Source organism: Athene noctua, chromosome 2 (assembly GCF_965140245.1).
Source record: "Athene noctua chromosome 2, bAthNoc1.hap1.1, whole genome shotgun sequence".
NCBI lineage: Eukaryota > Metazoa > Chordata > Aves > Strigiformes > Strigidae > Athene > Athene noctua.
In genome coordinates, this window is record NC_134038.1 from 57,922,101 (window position 1) to 57,948,939 (window position 26,839).

A 26,839-nucleotide genomic window follows, 5' to 3' on the forward strand; every position below is an offset into this window, starting at 1 on the left:
ACACCAGCAATGATACAGTAGGGCAGTACAGGCACACTATGTACACAGTTCAGTGCTTATTACAGACCTTAATAACAAAAATAGTAGTATTCATCCCACAAGAAGCAAACAGGTTTTTGACAAGTGCATGTCAAAGAAGATGAGATGGTTGTCATCTGATGGAAGCTGGGTACATCCTAGACCCTTTATCCATAAGGAAAATTAACCTCAATGGTAGTTTTGCAAACATCTAGTGTTTGCCACAGCACATGTTTCTCTGCTTTTTCTGTCTTTTTTTTCTCCTTTTTTTGCTTCTATCTCATGGCTTTCCTCTTTAATAAACCCCAAAACCTTGCAACATTTTTCATGAAACATCACTGAGGTCCTGAAAAATCTTGAGGAAAACCCATCAAAATCATTTAGCAATAATATCCCAGTGCAGACTCTGAATTTACAGTTTCTGAATTCATAGCACGATTCTGACCAGGATACAGTCAGAATATGGATAAACTCATTCACTGATACAGGGACTAGTCAGAGCAACAAGAAGATGAACAAATGTCCAGTCCCAGGAAAGCTTCTCCTTGCCTTCAAGACTCTTGCCTTCTCAAACTTCTTACAGATCCATTTAACTGGGGTCTCCTTAATTCCCACACAATTACATTTTCAAGGCAATGGCAGTTACTACATTTGTTTGAGCTTGATCACAAGCACTCCTCTTTTGGTTAAACTTGGAACACAGTATAAATCTCAAAAAGATACAATAGTGTAGGAAAATACTGTCAATTAAAAATTATTATAAAACCAGAAAAATAATACAAATTATTTTCATATGTGTGTTCAAGAAATGCATAAACTTCACTGCTTTTTAAGAAATGGTAAAGATGCATCTTTATAGGAATAATATTTATACATTTACTGACTAGAATCGTATTACTCCTTGAAGTAGAGCCATCTTGTGGGCATACCTAGCTGCTGCGTATGACTGGAAAACACCTCTAATTACTTATTTCTTAGGTGGAAATATACATTGAAAGTATATATATATATATATATATGTATGTATTTTTTCATTAACTGTCAGCACAATTCAAAAAAGACATGGACAGACTGGAGAGGGTCCAAAGGACTGCCACAAAGATGATCAAAGGACTGAAGAACCTGGCCCATGAGGAGATTGAAGGAGGGATTGAAGGCTCAGGAGGGAGCTTCTTTTCTCCCTGGAGAAAAGAAGGCTCAAGAGGTACCTCATCACAGTATTCCTGTACTTAAAGGGCGGCTACAAAGAGGACAGAGGAGAACCACAAGGAGTTACATGGAGAAGACAAGGGGCCACAAGTGCAAGTTGCACCAGGAGAGGTTTCATCTGGGTATAAGAAAGACATTTTTTACAGTGAGAGCAATCATTCACTAGAACAACCTCCCCAGGGAGGTGGTAGAATGCCCATCGCTGGAGGTTTTCAAGATGCAATTGAACACGGTGATAGATAATCTCATCTAGGCTACCTTTCCCATGAAAGGTTGGACCAGGTGATGTTTCAAGGGATTCCTTTTGGGGTCCCTTTCCCATAGAACAGTCCTGGGATGTTCTAGGACTCTGGGATTCTAATTTCAGTTAACATAATGAAAATCATAGGTAATTAGTACTACTGAAAAACCAAGCCAGTCATTAAGCTCTGATTTGGATGACTAACCTTAGAAAATGTTGATCATTATTCCATGAAAGATTCTCCAAAGAGTATTCAGATCAGAAAACTGCATCATACTGACTTCCTCACTTTAAATTCTTGAAAATCCCAATCCATGGTCATCTGGAAGTAGTGATGATCACTGTTCCTCTGAGGAAAGAAAGAAGATAGGCTGCTTATTGTTCTTTATTAGAAGTCATAAGAAAAAACTAAGAATACCTCTCCCTCAAGACCAAATTTGCTCTTGTAGGTCACTGCAGGATCTTTCAGTGGACCAAAATATTCTGACATTGTATGAAGTAGAATATCAGTATCTGTGTTTGGCTGAGTGGCCTGTTTTTCAAGGATGCTACCTATCCATAGTTGTTATTACATTGGCTGCTATTTCAAAATTATTATAAAGCATGTCATTTTACAGTCCATATTATGCCAGGTCTCCTCTGTAACCTGAATATATCACTCACCTTCCCTGTTACTCACTGAGCATACACTGTTCATGCCAGGAGAACTATTAGGAGAAATTTTACCTAATTCTGAACTAATTTGGCCAGATTAAAGCATGTCTTTTACTATTTGGAAAGCAGCTCATGATTCTGCAAATGCTGTTGTATGCACTGACCTCAAAAAACCACCTTCACAAAACTAAGTATGCACATTAACATTTGGGTCCCAAATATTGACTCCCTAACTGTCACCATTACTCTGATTTTTTTTTTTTCATGTTTTTGTTGTATTGTTGGACAAGTAGAAAATTCTCCTATGTGATCCAATTACACTGAGAAACAGACAGCCATTAATCCCAGGATTCTGGCTATTCGGTCAAGATTAAACATTTAGATTCTACTTATCCAAATTCCTGCCCCATTTTCAGCTGAAAACTGAAATCTTCCGCTAACAGCCTAAGACATGGTATATCCTTACAGTCCATAAAAACTTTCAGTCAAGACACAGCAGCACTGCAATAGTGGTGAAACATCCTCTGCTGTGATGGAACCATTTATATGTTTTGCAAGAAGATTGCAACCAGGACATTATATAAGCATGTATTAAAACATACAACAGAAGCAACAGCTATTGGATGCTCTTCTTGGAGCTAAGGCATCTGTCCAAATAGTTGGTAAGCATTTTGAAGGGTCTAAGAGAACAATGTCTACAGTGTGTTGGATCCTGCTAATATTTTCACTGGCAAAATTTCCTTTGTGTGGTGCAATCACAGACAGTTGATGCTTTCAGTTAAAAGGCAGCTATTTATTTTATGCTAATATAAGGTGTTGGGTTTTTTTTCCTGTGAATGTTAACACACAACTTACTGCTTGGTAAATACATACTTTAGAGGACGTTCGCTAAATCATTTGACACGAATAGATCTGCCACGAAAACAATTCTGTTTCCCATACCCAGGAACAAAAAACTGGACAATTTGCTCTAATTTGTTCATTGTAAAGAAGTATAGGTATTGTACCTCCCTCCATTTCTTCATACAGCGGTATATAAATAGCTGCATCTATTAATACAATATTGGTCACTCGAAAAAAATTAGGAGACAAAACCAATGACTTCATGCAACAGGGTCATTACAGAATCCAAAGAGATACTGCATGATTAAAGAGGTTTATGAACGCTGTCAATGTTACTGAAGAGACTCTGAATTATGCTGAGGTATACGTCAATCATTAATAGTGAACATACGACCTTTAAGATTTAGAGACATGGTTTCATGCAGTAGCCACGTGCTCCCCCAAAAAAAGACTTCTGATTTAATGAAATACTAGAGTAGAAAAACTGCTGAGATGATGAAGAATGTGGAGATGGATGAAGCGGAAGGAGAGCCCATTTGAGACGCATTTGGAATAACCTGAATTTGTCCGGGACTTCTCGTCAGGAGGACTGCAAACTGCCTGTGAACTGGCTGACTTCAAGCACCAGCCTTCTTCCCTCCACGGCCCACAGCATCACGCTGCTGGAGTACTACTACTGCCAACACCGCCTGGGAGAGCGAGCGAACCCGCACACTGCTGATTATTTTCTCCTACCGTCGCACCCAAAGCCTTCCTCCCACGGCACCGTTAGTCAGCGTGTGGGCGAGAAGCCGCCTGTTGTGTACAGGGGCTGCAAACCGTGTTGTAGCTGTGAGGATGGATGACAGGCTGGCGGGGGTTGCCTCGGCCTCTCGAGGGGCCGCTGTCACCCCTGAGGGGTGTCCCTCTCTGGGAGAGGCCTCGGCCTTGGTTTTTTTTTTCCCCTGAGGATGCCGGGGGAAGAGTTGTCTGTCTGGGGCTCGGGCCTGGGCCGCCCCTGAGGGAGGCCCGGTGGCTCTTCCAGGAGGGAGGAAACAAGGCGGGCGGGTGGTGTAGGCAAGCGAGGGGGCGAGGGTTTCCCAGCCTGTGCGCGGAGCGGTTCCCGCTCCGCGCACAGGCTGGGAAACCCTCGCCCCCTCGGCGCGGGAAGGCGGCCATCAGGCGGGGTGGCGTGAGGGGACGGCGGAGCCGTTTGGGGAGGCGGTGGAGAAGGGGGGGTGCGCTGCGAACGTGTGTGCGCCTGTGTGGCGGCGCGGGCGGCGTGCCCCCGCCCTTCCCCCGCCGGCGCCCGGCGCTGCGCGGTGGGCTGGCGCTGGGGTATTTACGGTAAGGTGGACCCGGCGGTGGCGGCTCGGTGTCAGGTGATCGGCGCTGAGGAACCGTTGCCACCGCCCGGGGAGGGGAAAATGCAAGATGGCCCAGCGGGGCCGTGAGGGGCTCCGCGGCGCCCCCTCCCCACCCGCCGCCGCCTTCCCGGCGCGTAGGGCCGGCGGGAAGCGCTGAGGCCAAACCCCGCCGCGCCAGAGCCCGTCCCCGGCGGGGGCACCGAGCTATGGGGCTCTGCTACAGCCTGCGCCCGCGGCTCTTCGGCGACGCCGGCGGTGGCGGCGGCTCCATCTCCAGCGCCGGCGCCGCCTCGGAGCCCGAAGCGCCGGCGGAGCCTCACGCCGCCCCGCAGCCCCTCGGCGCCCCGCTCCGGCCCGGCGGTAAGCCCGGCGGGGAGGCGGACGGGCCGCCGCTGCTGCTGCTGCAGAACGGCGGCGGTAACGGGGCGGCCCCCGAGCGGCCGCCGTTGCCCAAGGCCGGCGGCCCCGGCGGCGGGGGGAAGGCGGCGCGGCAGCAGGCGCTGCACCAGCCGCCGGCGCTGCAGAGACCCTGGGAGAAGCTGCGCCTGGAGGAGCGGGAGGCGGAGAAGGAGGCGAGGAAAGTCAGCAAGAGCATCGACCGGGCGCTCAAGGAGCAGAAGCGGGAGTACAGGCAGACGCACCGCCTGCTGCTGCTGGGTAAGTGTGTGTGCGCGGATCTCTGCCTGTCTGTGTGTGCGGGGCGTGTGCCGGGGCGGGCAGGTGCCCAGAGGGGCTCCCCGGCAGCGCCCCCTCCCCGGCTTCCCCTCTTTTCCTTAGGCACTCTATCCCTCCTTTGTCTCCCCGCTCCCCCCCCCCCCCCCCCCCCCCCCGCCCTCCGGCCCCCTCTGTCCCCGGGCTCTCCCCCAGACAGGTTTACACCTTCTTTTCCCTTCCTCCTCCCCCTCTTCTCTCCCCCTCCCCCTTCAGGCCCTGGCAGTGTGTTTGCAATGGAGAACGCGGTCGGCGCTTGTCCTGCGAGGGCGAGCGGCTCCACCCAGCTCGCCGGGCGGGAGCGGGCCGTGGGGGAGCAGCGGGGGCTGCCGGGGGAAGGGGAGCCCTGTCCCGGGCGGGGGGCTGCCTCGGCCAGAAGTTGTCTTAGCGCCCGGGCAACTCGGAAACGTTAAAAAACAAAACAAAAAAAAACCATAAAACAACAACAACAAAAAAAACAACACCGAAAAACACAGTAGCAAGGAGGAAAAATGGCCATGCATAAGATGTGTACAGCCTGTGGATGGATGATGCTCCTTTGCCGTGTGTAAGCAGGGATGGTTTGATGAGGAGCGGTAGGATGGGCTTGTGGCTCCTAAATGAGAGGAGTGCTGATGAGCAATAGCTTTCTTATTTCAAGAAAGAAGCAGTGAGCGGTATAAGGGGGCAATAAGCGGGCATGGGTACGTGTATTCCTCACAGACATCACCTCTACTACAAGATGTGTTCCTCAGCTGTTGGCCCTCAGGTTGTTCAGGGATAGCTTGTCAGCTTTTGTCCCCTCTTCTCTGAGGTGCTATGTGCGGTCTGCTACTGCCACTGCTCTTTCTAAGCATTAGTTAATAGTCCTCTCCAGAGGATTTGTACCAGCTGATACATTTACAGTATGAAAACCACAGGGGTATCTAATACAAGCATCTCATTTCCTGCAGGAAACAGAACAGTCATACTGCAGGGCTTTTTTTTATGGTCTGAGCAGAGGGCTTATTTGGCTTCTTAGCTGTGGTCATAAATCTCTGTTTTCTGTTAGTGTGGAAATACTGATTTGCTTTTGCATTAGCTTGCTTTGTGTGTTTTTGTAAAGTTGCATGGTACGGAGTTTTGGTGTTTATCTATGTGCATTCCAGATTCTGGGTAGTCTTACATCTTTCTCTATAAAGCTGTGTTTTCATGTGTTCCTTCATTCCTGTTGGTGGGTGAGGGGAGGAGAAAATATAAAATACGGCAGGACACGGAAGGTATAAGCCATGCTTGTCAGAACTGTAGTGCTCCAATTCTAAAAAATGTATCATGGGCTTTATTATTTCCCATAAAATACTGGCTTGTAGAATACCTGTATAGCCAGTGAAAAGAAAGAGGAAGAAGATGTAATTCCTGCTCTAAGGAATTAATAAAATTCTTTGTAAAATGTTTCTTCTGATAGTTGAACTGTTACAGTATTTAACTATAAAATTATAAATATTCCATTAAAAAGGAGTTATTTTTAAAAGGTTTTTCTTCCTGTAACCTTTGAAAGTGTGTTGTGACCAATATGGCTACAGGAAGGCAAAGACACTGGTTGTTGGCCTTCCTCTAGAGAGCAATGTAATCGCTTGAACAAAAGGATCCTAACAAATGGATACTACGTGTAGTCTATAACATGGGTGGTTGTCATAGTAAACCAGAGCAGTAAACACCTGTTCAGGAACAATGAAATTTGAAAAATAAACCATCTCTGACCCTTTGCACTCTGAAAGAAACTCAACACTCCTTAGACTGTGTTGAATTTTTTATTAAATCTGTGTCATAATCAGAAAATAGTCTCTTGATCTCCATATCGCAGGGAGGAAATACTGGATTATTGTTTCAGCCCTGACAGATCAGGGCCTGACATAACTGTTTGATTTGGATGTAGGGAGAGCTGCAGGTGCTTCATGTTGCTGTTTGCAAAGAAATGGAAATGCTGCTCTAGATAAGAGGAAAATATTTAGAATGGGGAAGGGTTTATTTGTCAGGGAAGGACTAAAGCAAAATTGCATTGTACAAGGTAATCGTTTTCAGTCTTGCTCAGAGGAAGAGGCTTGGGATGTATACAAAGGCCTTCATTCTAAAATAATATTATTAGCTTCGTATTTTATAGTATTTCTGGTGGTAAATAACTTGGTCTCTGTCCCTAAGGTCTTCCTGGCAGAGTGAACCTAAAAAGCATACCTTTGCTAGAGAGAGGAGGAATATTTTTGTAGATCAACATGGAGGAAATGCATAGCAGAAGGGAAATGGTGAATGCAGTGACAGCAGAACACTGTCACAGAATAAACAAAGTTGAGCAACAGCGTTTTTGTGGGCTTTGTTTCTTTTTTAAATACAAGTTTGTGAACAATAGCTTTGTTTTGGTTTGTCCTTGTAGGTCTTGCACATGAACTGGGGCAAATTTACAGAATATTGCCGAAATTTTAGAGGAAAAGGCGATGTATGTTTTAAGGAGCTACTACTAGATATCAAAAGGGTATGCAAATAAATGCAGTAGTATAAGAACGCTAATAATCTCTAGAGTTTCTAAAGAAGTAGTATGTTAGAAGAGAAGCTTCTGTAAATGTTTGAAAACAACCTTTCCCTAAAAGCACACCATTTTCATGTGACATGATAAAAGGAGAATTCATCAGCTTTGTCACAAGCTGTGCATATGAGTTACTACAATATTGTCAAGTCTCAAAGCCTTTTTTAGTATATGTTGGTAAATAGGTCTCTAAGAACACGTTCTTGCCTGTCACAGCATCCCCCCAACTAATGTCTCGTGCTGAACATGATGTTTTGACGCTCCCCTCTAACATACATTTGGATACACTTCATGTGTTTTGTCCTAGCTAGTAGTTGTGAAGAGGGGGTGTGCAGTTAAAGTCCTTGAGATCAGGTCTCTCCATGCCCTCCCACATAAATAGGTGTATCTGTATCAGGTGGCTGTAACTGTGATGCGGGGGATTTACTGGTGCACTGGAATAAGAGCAAACACAGTTTGGGTTTGTTTGTTTTCCTTCTTCTCTGCAAGAAGATGAACCCACGTAAAATGGAAACTTGCTTTCCACTGCAATTGGCTGTTTCTTGTTTAATGCCCACTTTAAAAAGAGGAGAAAGGGCTGAAAACCTTAAATGGATCATTGGGCACTGTATTATTTGCGTTTTCTTTTTAAATTTACTTTTATTTTTTTATAAATCAAAATATTAATCTGTGCAGAATTCTTAGGATGCTTTTGCTAACCCTGAGATAAGGATTTTTTTTTTAAGCATGCTATTTATTGCAGGGATTTACAGAGATGCTCAGAGTCTCATAGATTTGGTCAGTCTTGTAGCTTTGGTTTCTGTCTCATTTTCTGTTTCTTTTTTTTCCCAAGAGAACTGCAAACACTCTTCTACAAGACGCTTTTAGCTGCTGATTTCCTAGAAACTGCAGAAACATTACAAATCACTTTCTAGAAGCAATTTAAATTCTCATTTCGTCTCGTGTTTTAAACTATTTTGGGAGTAAGTGAGGTGAGGGGGGGTTGTCTTTAAACAAGTGCTAACCATTGTGGTATAATTAAGGCTCATGTAATGTTGAAGTAAGCCATATATAGAAACAATTTTTTTCTTAAATAGCTCTTGTCTTCTTGTCTTCTCTGGCTCCCGTTTTTTTCCGTTTCCTCTAACTCCTGGTTGCTGTCCTAACTTTGGATGACTTTCTCAAGTAGAACTTTTTTTTTGCACTTCCCTGCTAAACTGAAACTGAAAGTGCTGGCAGTAAAGCTTCTCTGTGCGACAGAAACTGAAAGTAATGATAATGAAAGGGACTGATGGAGGGAAAATGGACGTAGTCATTTTCTTCATTTAAAACATACTATAGCTGCTTACATAATATTTAAGTATTGACTTGATAGTGAAATTTAGACTCATTTGCTGATGTTTGTGTACAAAAGTATATAAAACATACAAAGAAACGTAGCTCCCCTGAATTCATGGAAATCAAACACAAAGATGCCTTGTCAAGATTGGGGGTTCCTAAGCAGTAGATCCCTGAAAGCTTAGAGATATGTAACAAAAGTGATGCTTAACTATGGTTTTATTTTCATAACTACAGACCTATTGACTGTTGTCAGAATTAAACTGTATTGCAAAAAAGATTTATGCTCAGACAATGGCTTTTAGACAAAAATTGAAGCCTGGTATTTATGTATGCTGCATCAGCACTGAAGTTTATCATCCTGAACCCAATTTTAAGTATTAAAATTTAAATCTTATTTTAAAAATAACTTCTATATAGTGCAACTCATGCTTTTTTAAATATCTTAGGTTAGCTTGATGTGCTGAGACTTTTCCTGTGCCTGCATAAGGCTGTGGGCTTGAGGTGTTTTTATCTTAACCACCAGAGATGATGCGTTCGCTGGTCTGTATCTGAGCTTGGCATCACTGCTTGTGTTGCACCCTCCTGTTGCATCCTGTATATGCCTATCTCATCTTTACAAAAAAACTTGTTGGTTTGTGCTGATAGACTTAGGTTCCCTACAGCTAGGTAGTTCTAGTGTGTAGATAATGGATATGTAATTGGTAGGAATAAGTATTTTCAGGACGTTGAGGTAATGGGCTGCAAACACTCACTGATTTGGTAAAGTAAATGAGTTTCGTAATCCCTAATCCTTTGCATCATTCCTACGTCATTCCAAATGGCCTTGTGGTTTTGCTGTAATTTAGGACATCATATTGAAGTGTATATGCATTCCTTGCAGATGAGAAAACCAGTAGGCAGAAGGCATCAGCACTTGTTGGAATTAGTTCTTAACTTTTTTTATTGAAAGTGATCCCTGATATACAACACTCAGCTTTTCTTTGTTCTGTAGATTACCAACCAATTGCATTTAGCCTGTATTTAGCTGTTTTAACTGATTTCCATTCTTTAATAAATTTCACTTATTTCTTAATCAGTTCATATTTAACAAAAAAAATGGGTTTTTTTTTCTTCTATTCCATGTTATATGTAGCAGTGCTAGGAGGCTCTAACTGTTGTGCAAGGATGGGTTCTGCACCTGTTGCTTAGGCAACATGAACTTTAAGTTATTAGGCAATTTTTGTATATAGGTATGTATTGCATAATGTCTTAAATTAAGCAAGCTCTACTAATACCTTTATTGTCATTTTGAGCTCTCATTACCACTGTAACTTCTCAACCACAGAAATTTTAGAGTGTGTAAAACTTACCGATTTGCACATTTGTTTTCCCTCTCCCCTTGCCTTTTTCCCCCCAGTTTAGAAGAAATACAGTCTGAAACTTTATTCCCATGTTCATCCATTTCCACTGCCCCAACCCGCACCCAGTATGTCCTACCTTGCCAGATTTTTGGCATTCCTTAACTGAATCTTATGAGATTTTTTTCAATCTCCAAGATAACTGTATAAGTATTAGTTATATTATGGGATTATATTTTGGTTTACATATTAGCATCTTTGACACAGCAAAACTATACAAATTTGGGGAAATATTTACTCTTCCTCCCCTTCCCCCCCCCCCCCCCCCAAGTCATGGCTTCCTTCAATTTAGTTTTCAAGTCGGGTACCTTTTGAGCTTAGAAAGTTGAATTAATTATTTTAAAATTCTTTCTTCTTTTTAATTCAACAGCCTGGCTGAGCTGCGGAGGAAACCTGGCTCTCCCTCTACTTGTCAAGTTTAATTTATTTGGTAGCATGTTCTAGAAATGTGTTGCTTTTGCTGAGTGCTGTAGAAATGGTTCTCCACAGACTTCTGAATAATAGTAGAGAAACCACATGGTGCAAGATAACACAGCTGTCGCTTACCCTCTGGTAAAAAGGGTAGAAACTTCTGGGTTACCACTTTGCACTGGGGAAGTCTTGACTATACCTTTCTGTGTTTTCTTAAATTGTGTGATTTGGATATTTTGTAATGTCCAGTAAGAGGCTGCTCTTAAGAGTAGATGCTTGATGGCTTGAACAGATTAGTAAAATGAAGCATGGAGCATATGTTCTTCAGCCTGTTGACTGGTGCCACAGTTCAAAAGAAATCTAAAGCTGTCTTTCACTGAAGATGCAGATCTATTTTTAGAGATGGAAAATGAATGTCAGTAGTTATTATGTTCTTAATAAAAACAACCTTTTGTAGATAGCTAAAATCATCCAGTTATGATTTAAGATTTACAGCCTTGCATGGTTGTTCAGCCCTGTGAGGTATTTGTGCTGCAGTCATCAACACATCTTTCACTTTATGGGCAGAAGTCTTGTCTTACTGTGCCATTACTTATAACTGGTTTGGGTTTTGGTTTTTTAATATTTTGAATGTTTTCTTTTGACTGATAATATCATAAATCAGTAAGACTAGGTGGTTTGTTTGTTTGTTTGCTTTTTAAATGCCCAGGAGTGCAGGGTCTGGAAGAAATGCAGCCTCGTGACTGGCCTGTGCACATTGTATTTATGCCTTTTCCAAAAGTGGATGAGCATGAAGTATACTGACTAGTAGTATTTTATATTATCCCTGTAGGACTGTATGTGAAACTCTTGTCTTGTGATTTGTCAGCACATGAATATTGAGTAAAAGTTTAAGGACTTAAAGCCTTGCTGGATAAACTGTATGAAGAAGTAGGGATGTGCTGTTTGGGACTAGAATAGATTAAAAAAAAAATTAAGAAAATATTTTTTTTCTGTATTCACACGCAAAGGATCAAAAAGTCCAAGAAAAAAAACCCTGCCAATTAATGTCTGCAACATAAAGTGTAAAATCAATCACATGTGGTGAAAGATCTTGACTGATAATATCTCTCTGAAGTCAAACTTGAATTGCTTCCTCATAATCTTGTGTCTTACATTTGTTTGTGTTTAAGATTAAATTTGAAGAATTATAAAATCCACTTATATTTAAAGTAATATTAGGTTTCAAGAACAGTAAATTATTCTTTCCAAAGTACCATTACTGTGGTAAGTCAAATCCAGGTCATGTTTTAAATTCTATATTGTTATCTTTATTTTAGACAAGAATTTACATGATGTGGGAACAACATGCATTCTGGAGTTTAAAAGTAGAAAGCCCCCCCCAAGTATTTAATATAAACAAAAAGAAGAAGAATTGAAAAGTGTTTTACTTTCTTTATGATAGGCAGTATAATTTTGACAGTTTCTTTTAAGAAGACTTCATTTCTATAGAGATCAAAAAGGAAGTTCTTCTCAGCAGTCAAATCAAGCAAATTGTCTAGTTGGTCTTCAGAAGTTGCAGAAACAGAGAACATTACTTCTGTGATTTGGGCTAGTGCATGCAATAGAGATTGCATGAGAGAGCAGGCTGAAAAATATCTGTAATGAAAACCTGACAATAAATTGAGTCCTCACTCTGTGTGTATCGTTTCCCCACTCCCAATCTTTTTTATTTTTTATTTGAAAATACGTACTTTTTGATATATGTAATATACTTTGTAGTTAATTTGTCATATGTGGATTGAAGTCAATAGAGTTTTATTTTTTCCATCATGAAGAATGAAGACTCTGTCAAACTGCAAAAATTGTGGGTGATCATGGATCCTTATTCTTCTGTGCAAGCTTAATTTGTATTAAAGCAACTCAGTCTCTTATTGAAAACTGTCATGAATGTTGCTGGAGACATTACCAACTGTGTTATGCTACAATTCTCTTAATTGTGGAGAATTAGCCATTCTGCATCTTGAAGCAAATGCAGAATGTGCTGCGTGGTGTCAGGCAGTGCCTTATTAATAATTATTTTCTTGAACACCTCAAATGTGGAGGACCAAGCTACAACAGAAGCAAGTTGCTTTTTTTCTTGAGTGAGAGCACTCATTCATATTTCACATGCGTGGATTCATTTAATGTTGATTTAAGAATAGTTTTCTACTTCAGATGATACTTTTTCACATGGAAATACATACGCGTCTGTGTGTGCGCACACACAACCACTGAAGTTCTTGTAAAACACAGTAGATTGCCATGAGGAGTCTAGGTGAGTTAAACCAGCCTTCAAGAGTATGTGGTGGAATTATATCCTGGCATATCTCGTAGGCCTGAAGCTTTGTAAGAACAGGGCAAGTCTAATGGAATCTGTAACAAGATTGGGTTTTTTCATTCTTTGACTCGCTGTACCCTTGAATTACAAAATAGACTTATGGTGTTATCTTCTGTTCTGAGCTTGCTGTACTTGTCTAATTCACTCTCTAGGAGAGATATGAACAAGATATTAAGTGCTTCTAACATGCACCAGCCTTTGCAAAGACAAACTTCTTTTTTATGTTCTTATACAAACTCTAAACCTAGGATGCAGAAGAATATAATAATTTGTATAAAGGACATATGCAGAAATAACCAGTTCATAATCTGCAAAGGTATGGTTAAAGAGGTTGTTTGTTTAATTAAAAAAAAAAGTCTTTTTTTCCTTTCTAAATGACAAGATGCTGTGGAAGGTATTTATGCCTCATAATGTGTCTCTTTTCCCGAATCATTTAGTTGCCTAATATTAAAAACTGAAAAAGAGAAACATCCTTGATGTGTACTAGATAAGTTTTTCTGCTTCAGCTGTGCTGAAGTATACTATTGTTATGTATGATGCCATGCAACCTAGTCATGTATAAACAAGCAGGAAAACTGCATTAAGGATTGGCTATAATTTAAGAGGACTTTCAGATCCTTTTATTCATTGGGTCTACTTAACTTGTGAGCATGGCTTAATGCAGAACAGTAGCTGTTCAGATTGTTTTGTTTGCTTTTATCCCTTGAAAATATTTCCGTGAAGGAAAACAGATGGGAACTACAGGACAATAATTCTGGTTCAGGTTGAATAGTTGATCTTCCTTTGATTTAACATTTTGAAAGAAAAACAGAAATCTCAAATTCTTTATTTTCTCACACTTGGGAGCAGGGGGGGTGGGGGGTGTGCAGAAAGCACAAAACCAACAAACCACTCTTCTTTCATGTAAATTCGAGTGACTTTGATTAATAGAACTAAACTTCAAGTATATATTGATCTGGGTTGTCCCTATAAATGAAATAGCCCTGGAAGGGGAACTCAAGCTTTTGGGGACTTGGAGAAAGAGTAACAAGCTGCATTTAAGTAACTGCTATGCATTGTTCCTTTTGGTAAATACTTTTTTCTTCTTACTTTTAAGAATATTTTGAACAGCCTTACACTTTCTATGATTCTTCAGTGCTCTAAAGCATTTAATGTTTTTTAATGGGAGACCGATACAGAAGCAGTAGAGTAGCACTTGATTTAGTGCTTCCTGATGTCTTGCTTTCAGATCAGGAGCTGTAGCAATCCCTCTGCTTCCATGAGTTTCCAGGGGCACCCAGGGTGTATAAGGCTGTTGTTTCAAATTCCATTGCTTGCTCCTTCAGGTCTTCTTAATCTACCTGATGTGACATCTGGATTCATGAGTTTGTTTTTCAATAATTTGTTCAACAGTGTCTTTCCAATTCAATTATTATTGAAACAGTACAGTTAGTGTGTTGTTGTTTTTTGTTGTAGTTTGTGTTTTTTTTAATGGGGAAACTACAGTAATATTTAAGGAGGCAACATATTCACTCCTAGGGCCTTCCACCTCTTCCTTAACTACATATAGAGGTGAGGATGTTGATTTGGCAGGGAGGAAAAGAACAAAAATGCCCACAGTGGTGTTTGGCTTCTCATATGCCTGAACTCTCTTCTGTCAGTGGATTCTGGCTGCAGGTGTTTGTCAACTATGCCTTTGAGCTGCCAGAGATGGAAGAAAAACTGTTTTGTGGAAGAGCTGAAAAGGAAATAATAGTTTCTTGATACTTAAAAGTTGCTTATAATTTAATGTAGAAAGCATCACCTGAAGAGCAGTCCACTCCAAAGGCCGTTTGGCCATAGTCCTTGTCTGGTTAAAAGGGATTCACAGATAGGTGATCTATCTGCTAGAGACTGAGTAATACTTTCAAACATGTCAGGAAAAGTTGAAGCAATACAGTAAAAAGTCAAATAGGCTTTCAAATGACTGTGTTACAGAAGGGTCTGCGGGATGGGCAGGTGTGAGACAGGACTGTCTTTCATGCTGCTTCACGCTGTGCCCGGTAGCATTCCCAGTGCTCACAGTCCAGCAACTGCAGCAAAAGGGAGAGGGACTCTTGATGATCTGAACAAGAATGAGCAGGTATTTTGCACTCGGTCTGCCTCACTATACAATGCTTAAGAACAGGTATGTGTTAATACCTGGTTCTCCTCTTGGGGGAGACCACTCACCTTAATACCACAGTTTCTCGGGGGTTTTGTGCTTTGTGTGAACAATGGCACAGCCTGACAAAGTTCTTCAGCACCTGGTATTCTAGTACGTGTAGATTGGGTGCAGAGCAAAACAAATACATAACCTTCTTTAGCCTAAACAGCATGACATCAGTCCATCCTACTATGTTGATGGAACTACACTGAAATGTAGCCTTTTCTTAATGACAGTATTTCTCAAAGATAAAGATGGCTGAAAGAGTGTGGGAGCAAAAGGTTTTTTGTTCTGTGTTTTTGGGGTTTTCTTCCTCCTTTGATTTCCTATCTAAAGTGAATCCAATGCCTGCATGTAATACCTCACTTTGTGTTTCTTTACAGGTCAAATAAACTTATTTAAAAGTAAGAATTTCTGCTGTTTTGGGGTTTTTTTCTCCTGTCTTCTGTGTCCTCATACCCCTGCTAAGAGAGTAATTATAAGCTTACTTGAACTGGTTGTTTACATGATGTGCAAAGAAATCCTATGTCCGAAAAACAGTTTGAAATACTGAGTACCAAATAAATATACAGCATCTTTTCAGTCCTTTATCCCCTAACACAGTTCTCTCAAAAGTTAGACTGATAAGGACTTGAGTATTGGTAGCTGCTTCATCTGCATCAGATAAGCAACCAGACAATGGAGCGGATGTAAGGAATTTATGAGTAAGTAGACTGGAAGTCCACAAGTGACCAGTAAGATTTTTCTATTCAACTGTCTATGTAATCAAGAAATCATTTTATTTCCCAGTAGTCTCTGTTCTCTAAATTAGTAAGTTGCTTGAATTTTAATGTGAATATTACTAAGGTAATCTACATGTAAGTGTTCAAGCAGTGGTGTTGTTTGTTACCTTATTTCACTTGTGAACAGGACACATACTCTGTCCCATCCACCAACTTCAGCTTCTACTTGGTTGGAATTCATGCTACACTTGCTTTCTCCAGCTTTTTTGTAGTTGAAACTCACATAGTTATTCCATTCTTTGAAAGAAAACAAGCTGGAAGATACTGCTTAAAAGCTAACGATGCTCTTCACCTATTGTTCTTTTCTGAACTGTTTTTCCAACATCTCAGAAGTGGTCAGTGCCCACTTCTAATGGTGTTTTTGTTTGTATTTATTTTCTGGAAGAAGCATTGTTTTTATTTTTCTACTTAGTTCATTAGACAATTCAGAATTACTTTATATCCAAGTCTTTCTGAAACTGGCCCATAAAAGTATTTGTACTCTGCTTCTGCTGCTTCTACAGATCGGACCTTGTAGTGACTAATTGAAGAGTATTATTTGACTGTACCATGCTTATCAGAAAGTTGCTTTTCTCCAACATTATTGCTCATCCACACCAGTTATTTGATATCATAGCTTTATTCACAGAGGTATCTTTAATCAATGACTAAAACTACTGATCCTGTGAGGACATTACTAGCAATACTGCAACTAGTTGATGATTCACAATTAGTTCTTGAAACCCATCTATTAACTGTATTGTATACAACTGTGTTGTATTGATCATTTGCAGAATAACATTAGACATATATGTGCTGCTTATTTATAATATCAACTGTCTTATATTGACATAAGCCTTTAACAAACATGTTTGTTATCAGTATCCCTCAAGTATTTGTTTTTAATTAAGCAAATAACTTATTACTGATTAATTGACCTTAGGTGGCAGATACCAGTCTAGTGCTCAATGGAAGATGATTTTTCTCGAATTGTGTGTAATCTAAATAATAGGATCTCATACCTGAAAATCTTTCTTTTCTGAGACCCTGAGGTTATTCTGTAGAGTAACAGTAAATGTGATAGACATTCTTTATGCCCTTATATGTGGTGATTTGCACAACATGCTTAGTTCCTTCCTGTAAGGAGTTCTCCTGTAAATACTAAGAACTGTTTAGATCACCTTATGAAGAAAGAGGGCAAGAATCTCTGTTGAAAGACTTACTTGTGTTGACACACACAGTGTTTTTTTGCCGCTACTGTCTTAAGGTAATAGACATAACCTGACACTTCTGGGTGAATGTTTTAATTAAATAATGAAGCTGGTTATCCACATCTTGGTCTAGCATGGTCTAGAAGAGCATGGTGCTATGATGTCTAGCAAAAGAAATAATTTTATTAACTTGAGGAGATATTTTGGAAACAGCGGTGTTATTCTTGGTCCCTTACATCTCTAGAGTATAGTCTGTTTTTCGGGTGTCAAACTGTCTGCTTCCCTCTCCTTTTCTTAAAAAACAGACAAGCTACTTATTTAAATTGATACTTTCAACAAGCTGAAAATGGTGTGTCAAGATGAAATATTAAGTCAATTGAATATTTACTGCTACTGCAGATCAGAGCAGAAGAAAAAGAAGTATCTTGTGATGTTGGGTTTTGTTTCCTTGTTTTATTTGTTACTGGCTGTGGTCCAAAAGTGTCTTCTGTGCTATGTTAGATTTTGCAGGCAGTTGCTTGGACCTTTTATGAACTCTGTTTTTCAAATCAGCTGACTCCTGTTACTTTTTGCTGTCCTTGTTTATGGCTGGGAAATTACTGATCATTCAGATTTTAAATCATCTTTGCCATAGAAGAGTCCAACTCAAAATGTAAAACTCTTAAATCTAAGCACTTAGTAAATTTTTTATTTTAGGTCAGTTTTTTGGTGGCTTTTTTTTTGGTAGCAGTTAGGAAGGATAGTTAATATCTCTTTCAAAAACTGCTTATTGTCAGAATTGTTATATATGTTACATGCTGGAAATCAACTTTTATTCTAGCCCTTTACTAGAATAAAAGGGCTAGAATCCATAAAGGTTGACTTCCTACACTCATAATCTTCTTATTAATAGGTATTTGAGTGAAGAACTAAGTCTCTGTGAATGCACTGGGGTATTCTCATTCTTTAACTTGTCCTAAATGCACACTAACGGTTATTTCAATTTTTAAAATACTTGACTGAGTCCATCATCAGACAGTCTTTTTCTTCTCAGTTTTTTCAGAGCAGGAATGGCTTGAAAAGCTTTCTTGACCCCATCCATGGTTGACAATGTATTTAACATATCAAAGGATAGCCCTTCCTCTGTGAGTTTTGATAAATGCTCTAGCTGGAGGCAGGTCTTCTGGCATTCTAACTCCACACAAGAACCTTTCCTGTGGAGGAAAAATAAGTTTTCTTTAAAAGAACCTTCCAAAATAGATTGTGAGCATAAACTGTGGAGTAGGAAAAGTAACTTCAGGTATAGGAACAGTTATGCTACCGATTCTGCTGTAGTATGTAGAGATCTGAAGTTGTAAGTCAGTGTAATGTGCAAGTATGTAAAACACAGGCTTACATTGAAAGCTTTACTTACATGGTAAATCTTGCTGTGAGTGCAAAAATCTCAGATGTGAATTTAACTCTGTGGTGTCATCAGTTTGGAATTTACTGCTCGAATTGGAAGAGGGAGCTGAGACTCGGAGGCTTGGTTGAAAATTATTTTCATGAATGTAGTCTTTGAATGTTTTATTTTTTAGCATGAATATGGTCCATATCAGAAGTGCTTCAAAAGCACTGAGCAGTTTTGTCTTCCACCAGCTTCAACTGTAGTCAAATGGTCAGCATTGAGGAAGACTTACACATGGAAGTGTGTTGCATACTATGGCTACATCAGTTCTTCCAAGAAGCATATTCTTTATTTTTGTTTTAGTGTTATTTTTGACACTTTGTAACTGGTTCTGTCATTGTGTACATATTTAAGTGATTATGATAATTTATTTGTTTAAAATACGATTATTTCTTTTTTAAGGTAGCTTTTATTCTGTGTCTTAAAACTGAAAATGCAGTTTCTTTCATGGAGCCCATGAAATGCAGTATGTAATCCCTGACTCAACAGCAGGATGCTGAAAAAATTAATGTAGATTTCAGAACAGCAGACTTCTTAAAATACTGACAGAAAAACTTATTTGCTTGTTTGTTGGTTGGGTTTTTTTTAAAATTTTTCCTTCTTATTGTAAATGTCCACTGGCATTCATCATGGAAAACCTCCCAGCCTGAAGTTAAAACCCAATAAAATCAACTGAATGGTGTCATATAATGAAAATCATTAGGAAGACTCAACTAAAACAATTAGTGGGGTTTGATTCTAAGTATAGTTAAATTGTAAAATACACATGCAAATATTAGGCATTTCCATCATGAAGGGTATCTGCTCAGACTTTGATATATATGCTTTATATCAACATGCGTTACGTTGTCTTTGACTACATGACTATCTGCTTACTTTCTATATTCCTCATAGGTCCATGCCTACCTTACAGTACATACAGTATAGAATAAATAATAACAACTGAATAAGACATGTTGACTGCATGACATCTTCATTTTTTTAATGTGGAATAATTCTTGCACTATATAAAGAAGTCTTCAGTGTCTCATGTGGATTTTTCTAAGGAGAGAACCATAGATATGTTTCCTGTTGTACAGATGGAAAATCTAGGTAGAAGTGGAACATGCTCAAACTTGTATGTCATCTACATTTTAATTATTGGTTTAGATGTCTGGTGCCTGGTCTACTTCTAAAATTATTTTAGAGAGCTGGTAAAAAAAGCTACTACCTTTTGGTGTCTAAATTACTATGCTAATGTTTACTAGAATTTCTGAAAACTGCTTCTCAAATTAAATAGTCTTGAGAGTAGGTAAACTTGACAGTAATGTTGCAGCTGTACAGCTTCCTCTGATGGTCATGCATCCAAGATGTGAAAATCAGCTGGGATAAAACTGAGCTTTCTTGTACCATTTTTATGTTCCAATACCAGCTTAATGATCAGGGCCTCTGAGATGCTTGTCGGGTAAATTCCCCGTCATGACAGCGTAAGAAAGTCTTCAAGTCTTAAAAGTATACTGTTCCTGGCTTTCCTGTCTGTGATCTACTCCTAGTCCAGTGAAGAGTGATGACTTGTAGCAACTGTTGATATCCTTTTGTCTCACTTCAGATAAGCATCAGATGCAATATAGTAGAGGGTGTTCTGGCAGCAGCGTGACACACTGGGCAAACCCCACCATGTTGTAAAAGATACCAGACTGCATTGCTACTGCAGATTTTGATAACTGAAAAGTCTCCATCTGACCAGGTTTGGGAGCAAGGGGATAAGCAAAGAATAATGGACCAAGCACTGAGCAAAGGTCTCCGAGCCTAGACAGATGGACAGTTGTATTCCTGCAAGGAATACTTTGTCCCTGCCCCTCACTGCTAATGCATGGCAAAAGTGCCTGGAAAAAAAAACCAGCTTGTTCTTGCAGTCAGTAACGTGATTTACCCCAAGCTGAAGCAGGCTAGTAGTTAATGAATTGGATGTTACCAGGATTTTCCTGCATGGTCAAACCCCTTCATAATACTCACTACTTTAGCTTACCTCTGGTGATAAAACTGTTTATGTACTGGTACAATTTTTAACATAGAGCTTATGTATAATTATTAGGTCTACCATTTTTCCCTAGAAAATGTGTATGACTATAAAAATTACACTTCATGAATATTTGTGAGCTGTATAAATTATTAATGATAAATTATTGATCATGTCATCAGTGGGCTTGGTAACAATGAAGATTAGAAATCCTGCATTCCTTAACTGAAACAAACTGGGATCCAACCAAATCCCATTCAAAACATGATGCAGTTTTATTATTTTAGATCCCACATCTATTCTATTGCTCAGGTCTTGTCTTGTATCTTTCGTACTATGCTTGAACAAATAAATCCTGTGGGGTCTTAGATAAGCTGAGGTCAGTGTTAGATAAACCATGTCAGTAATTCAGAAATAACTGAGTTGCAGAGCTGGTTTCTGACTCTTGTAACTTCTGGGTATTGCCAGTTGTTCTAAAAAGGCCACAGGAGTTATGAAGAAAGTTCAATAACTTATCCACAAATATGGAATAAATTTAAGCAAAGTTTGAATGACTATCTGAGGGGATGTGTCGTCAAGAGAAGCTGTGACTTGACTGCAGCTAGAGTGGAAGACCTTCATCAGTATACCTAAGGTGCCAAAAGACTTCTGTGGTAGCACTCAAAGCTTTATCCTGTGTTCCCAGTTATCTGCTAGTTCAGGTGTAAAGAACGGTGCCACTGGACATGAAGGCACTTGTGTGTGACCTGCTAGGCAATCAAATGTGCAGTGAAGCAAACCTCTTTGTGGCAAAGAAAGGCTACATTTCCTCTTCCTTAAAGAAATTCTGTAACAGCCTGTTTGCTATGCCAAATGTCTTTCTTTACACCAGTTTCAACTAGTTTCACCAGTTTACAGGTACCACTGCTGTTTGCTGTATCACCTTGATTTGTGCTTTACTCACCATTTGCTTTGCCGTGAATGAAGCAGGATTCTGTAGCTAAGCTGCCATGGCTTGTCCGCCAGCATGTTAATGCTATCTATGAAATTTTGTGAATTGGAAGTAAACTTGAAAAGAAAACTTATTTTTGACGTTAATTTTATTTTAAAGGCAGTTTGGATTTTTTTAATTCCTTTTTTTTTTTTTTTAACTCAAGGAGGGCATGGTGGTTAATTTCAAGATCACCTTTTGAAAGATCATCTTCTAGTGGAACTTCTCTACAAGACAGATGCTGGTTTGGCATTTTCATAATGGTAACCATTCTTTTCAGTTCCTGCTGAAGTAAATTCTTGATCTTCCTGATGGTTCCTTAATAAAGAGTTGCAGTCTTCATGTGGCTTAGTGGATGTTCTTTATCATTTCCACATCTTGCCTGTGAATGAGGATATTCCAAAGTCAGCTTTTGTTTCTAGTTGTTTAATTTTCAGGCATATTTTCAGTCACCTTCTGCCAGATGTATGTGAAAACTCTTCTGTAAGACATTCTCCCCACTAATGGTAGGGAGTAGTTCCTCTTAGAAGGTCAAGTGGTCTTAAAGAGCACTTTGGAGTGAGGTGTACTAGATTGGCATTAGTGCATCACACCATGTTACAGTAAATGCAGCTGATAGAACACTGTGGTTTTCCATTAGAAAATAGATGCAATATTCATAGATCCAGAGTTGTGAAGGCATAAGTCTAGGACCTTACATTTGATGGTATCTTACTGTGCAGTCCTCACATACTGGTTATTAACTCCTTTAAATGTTTCTTGAGCTATTCTGTGACATTATATAAAGAAGGTTGCTCTCTTGCATCAAGAATTCAAGTCACTGACTGCTGCCACCAAAACAGTGGTTGTGAAGACCACTGTGAATAGTCTTAGTGGAGATGTATTCTACAGCTACAGGTTGCATTCAGGCTTTGTAGTTTGCTAGTGATAACTGGCCAACTGTAGACATGGAAGCAGCAGTTCTGAAGATATTTGTCAGTTTATCACAGCTTGTGAATTGCTTTTCTTCTGTTATGCACACACCCCCCACCCTTCTCCTCCAGCTGACACCATGTTTGGGATGAAATGCATGCACTTCTGTATTGATTGTGAAACTATATTAGATGCTTGGGTAGTGAAAACAGGCATGCACTTCAATTAGTTCCTTTGTCTCACACTTTCCCAACTTGTCCATTTTTTAGCAACCCCTCTTACAGAGAATCTATGTTGGTTAAAAATACGTACTGAAGTCACTGAGAGCTTTAGAACCAGTTCATCTAGCCTTTGCATCTTCTACAACTGCTGTTCCCAATGCCCTAAGGGAAGGAAGGAAGACTGGTGTCTGTCTCTGACTTAGTAAAACCTTTCCACCTTCTAGTGAAGATGGTTCAGATTCAAATGGTGGTAATATCCAAAGTTATTCAGGTCTATAACTGCCTTATCTGATTTTTTTGTAAAGCAGTAAGTCTGAGCAACTTCGTATTCTTAGGTAAGACTGGTGTTAATTCAGGGTGCATCTGATTCCTCATTTGTGAGCTGTTGACCTTACTCGCTTGAGCCTTCCTCCTGTTCCTGGGTTGCTGTATGCATCAGACATACAGGTGAGACCACCTTTACTCAATTAATTGATCGAGCCAACAGACCTTTCTGCTGGCTAAAGCCTGAGCTTCTCTTCTCATATCTTGATCTGAACTTTATACCATCACAAACCATGGAATTCACTGAATGAATTATACATTCTTTATGGATGGAAAGATTTCCATCTGTTAAACTATTTTGCTATAAATCTCTTAGCCAGGATGTGGTAGATGAGATGCTAAAATATCTATCCTTTTCAAGACATCTGACTTTGTATTCATGATGCTTTATGCCTGTTGCTGCCCTGACAAGAAAGGAATGACGGTGGTTTCTGATGTGACTGGTATGTGCATTCAGTGGATTTTCTTCCATTAATTTTTCATCAAGCTATGAAACAATCCTGTGAGTGTTTTACAGGTACACCTCCTTGTGGGTGTGGAGCTCACCAAAGCAATTTTGTTACCCAGAGGTTATAATCTTGGGAAGAACTTAAGCGTCACACTAGCTTCCTTAGCCATTCGAAGGCCACACAAAACACTGTGACCTACCATTAGGAGATCTGTACATCAATGTGATGATGGACATATCAACTATAATGTGTTACAACAATAAGACAGCAGGTATAAACTCAAGTCTCCTTTGCCAGGAAGTGATTATACTTTGTGATCGGTTTCTGGACAACTCGGCAGTTTGTTCTGCTCCAGAGCCTTGAATTTTTAGTGGAAGAACTGAGCAGAGCTTTGTGTCTCATCTTCTGATGGGCTGATCTTCTGTACCTTTTAAGAAGCTTTAGAATTGTTCATTTTACAATTATTTCCCCTGTCTAACTTCTTACCATACCTGAAATGTCTCCTTCTACTAACAAGCAGAAAGAGTAGCTAATTAGCAGAATGACAAGTTACTATGTGTTACATATGTGTAGATCAGCTGGACACCTGCATCTAAATCCTTTTCTGTTCACCTTCCCTCTACTTGTGATCTCTTAGTTGTTGTTTCTCCCTATTTTGCACATTTGTTTTGCAGTGTTACTGGATTTACTCATCTGTATATACCCATGTGCAGAACTTGAGGAAGGTTCAAATACAAGTGTTCCTGTAGGCTCCTGCTCTTTGTTTTTGAGCAGTTGATGTGCATATTTACAGCACTTGAGTGTATGTTAACTGCAAACATCAGTCATTTGAAACTCATTAGTAAAGAATAAATAATAAACTAGCAGGTCTTCAGTGAGATGGGCATGTTCCTAACTTCATGAAGTCTCCCAAAAGAATTTTCTGTAAACATGATTTTAGCTTGTATTTTGAGACAGAACTAGCTCAAACTAAACAAGCGATGTCAAGTTTTATGAGAGAAAGTAAAACTGACAAACCTTTCAGTTTTCTGATGCAGAAGGGATAGCGTATTATATCTGATACTTGCGTTAGGAAGGTTCAGATACAGATATTTAAGGGGATGTGACGTTTCCCTAAAGGTGTTGGGAAAGGAGCGATCCGCCTTGGTATTTTTATAATTGAATTAGTATTGTCATTACAAGTTTTTGGCTTTTCAGGGGATGATGCATCCTTGACTACTACAGTTTTGTGTATATCTACTTCCCAACGTTATCAATAACGTTCTTACACAGGCTTAGTCTTCTACCAAAAACTGCTAAAAGCTATTCTTTTCTAGGGTAGGAAAAAACGATAGCTGAATAATTCAAGAAAAGTTTGTCCATCCTGATAATCCATCAAATTACCAGTGCATTGTTCTTCTGATTTAGAAAAGTAAAATGTGATTGTCCTGTTACATTTTGAGAAAACTAATTGACTGCTTGAGACTGTTTTGGTAAATTTGTAAATAGATATGTTTATCAAAACCACAAACATGGCATTTTAATGGTATGGTGTTAATGAAGTGGTGCTGCTGTCACTCACCAGTGATACTGAACTCTGCCAAAATTTGCATGGTTCTGTGAGTTATGTGGACAACTAAGATGGTTAGAAGGCCTTCTTTTTCACTAAAACTTGGATGCATAAATAGTGTGTAAATATGACAGGAGGAGTGAGAGCTGTGTAGAATCTCAGCTGTAGACTCTCAATTTAGGAGAGTTTTCCTGCTTGACTTGTTGCCGACTTCTCCCTACTTTAACCCTTTCAAGGCTTTCAGAGAGGACCAGGAGCCATAGTCTTTAATGGGGTAGCAAACACAGAAGTGTGACTGACCAGAGAAAGGTTTGCAATTGAGTGTTACTCACTTGGGGTTCTTATTGTTGAATGTATTCATTGCATTATATCTTTAATCCTCGTGGTGGCAGCAAATACTAGGAGAAAAGAAGCTAATCTAATGCTGATGATCTGTATTTTAGTTACAGTTAAAAAGAACATGCTTATACTTCCATTTTTAGCTTTTGTTTCCAGTGGGGCAGCTGGGAAACAGAAGGTCAGCTTGAGCTGCAAAACTTCATCATCAGTGACTTCAGTTTTTATGAACCTGCTTAGAGCCATTTAGTTGGGAGAAGTATTTCCTCTTCTTCCCACCCCCACACCATCCGGTAAAGGTAGCAGTAGTGAAGATCCTCAACTGTTGAGAAAACTTACATGGCAAGGTTAGTTTCAGTTATTCAAAATGTTGTCCAGAAACTTATTTTAATTGTTGAGTTGTGGGGGCTTTTTCTTAACCGCAGCACAGGTACCAGGACTCTGTTGTTCTAGGCACTGCGCTGCCATAATCTTTCCTAAAGATAACAGTTTGCATACAAAGTCAGGGTCTGTCTGATGGGTGTTGGTTGGAAGCAGAGAGATGGTATTAGCCTGAATGATCGACAGTGATACAACTGTTGTCAAGTTTATAAAGTTGGACCTGGAATCCAGTTAAACTTATCGACTCAAGGCAAAGAAAGAAATACCAAGTGTTAGTAATAAGGTACTGATAACCCGGTAACTGAAAAGAGAAATCACTAATACATTAAAACTTGGCTGCAGGTTTCATACTGTGCTAATTAAAGGGAGATAGAACTACTTTTAAGTATCAGTAACAGCCTTTTCTGAAGAGCATCACTTTGCTTGATCGTAGTCAGTAGAATTTCATACCTTAGTTTTATTTGTTCATATGTGAATGAACAATTATTTCAGGGTGGTAGAGTAGGTTGGTAAACCAGCACAAGGATGGGCTCATTTCATATCATCTCTCTGACATCAGAATCATACATCAGTTTCTTGTGATCTTCTTCCCCTGCCCAAAGTTGTTAGTTTGTTCTGTCTTCTGTGTTTCATTGGCATATTGTGAAGATCTCATCAAATATCAAACTACTAAAACTGAAGCCAATACTGTTGAAGTTCATAAAATACCAAGAAAAAGAAAATAAGAATGGACCACTTGGTGGATAAGGAATTGACTGGATGGTTGGTCTCAAAGAATTGCAGTCAACGGCTCAATGTCTGAGTGGAGAGCAGTGATGAGTAGCGTTCCTCAGGGTTTGGTATTGGGACCGGTACTGTTTAACATCTTTGTTGGTGACATGGGCAGTGGGACTGAGTGCACCCTCAGCAAGTTTGCTGACAACACCAGGCTGTGCGGTGCAGTCAACACACTGGAGGGAAGGGATGGCATCCAGAGGGACCTTGACAGGCTTGAGAGGTGGGCCCATGCAAACCTTGTGAAGTTCAACAAGGCCAAGTGCAAGGTTCTACACATGGGTTGGGGCAATCCCAAGCACAAATACAGGCTGGGC

At 39.9% G+C, this 26,839-nt stretch overlaps 1 protein-coding gene across 1 annotated transcript in view; it reads left to right on the forward strand.

Moving 5' to 3' along the window:
• The first annotated feature begins 4,300 nt into the window (after positions 1–4,300).
• The window catches only part of GNAL (G protein subunit alpha L), a 196,512-nt gene continuing 173,973 nt past the window's right edge, over positions 4,301–26,839 (forward strand). Inside the window, exon 1 of the mRNA XM_074899242.1 lies at positions 4,301–4,968. Within this exon, the coding sequence (XP_074755343.1) occupies positions 4,518–4,968 (451 nt within the window). The 5' untranslated portion in view covers positions 4,301–4,517. The remainder of the gene's footprint in view (positions 4,969–26,839) is intronic.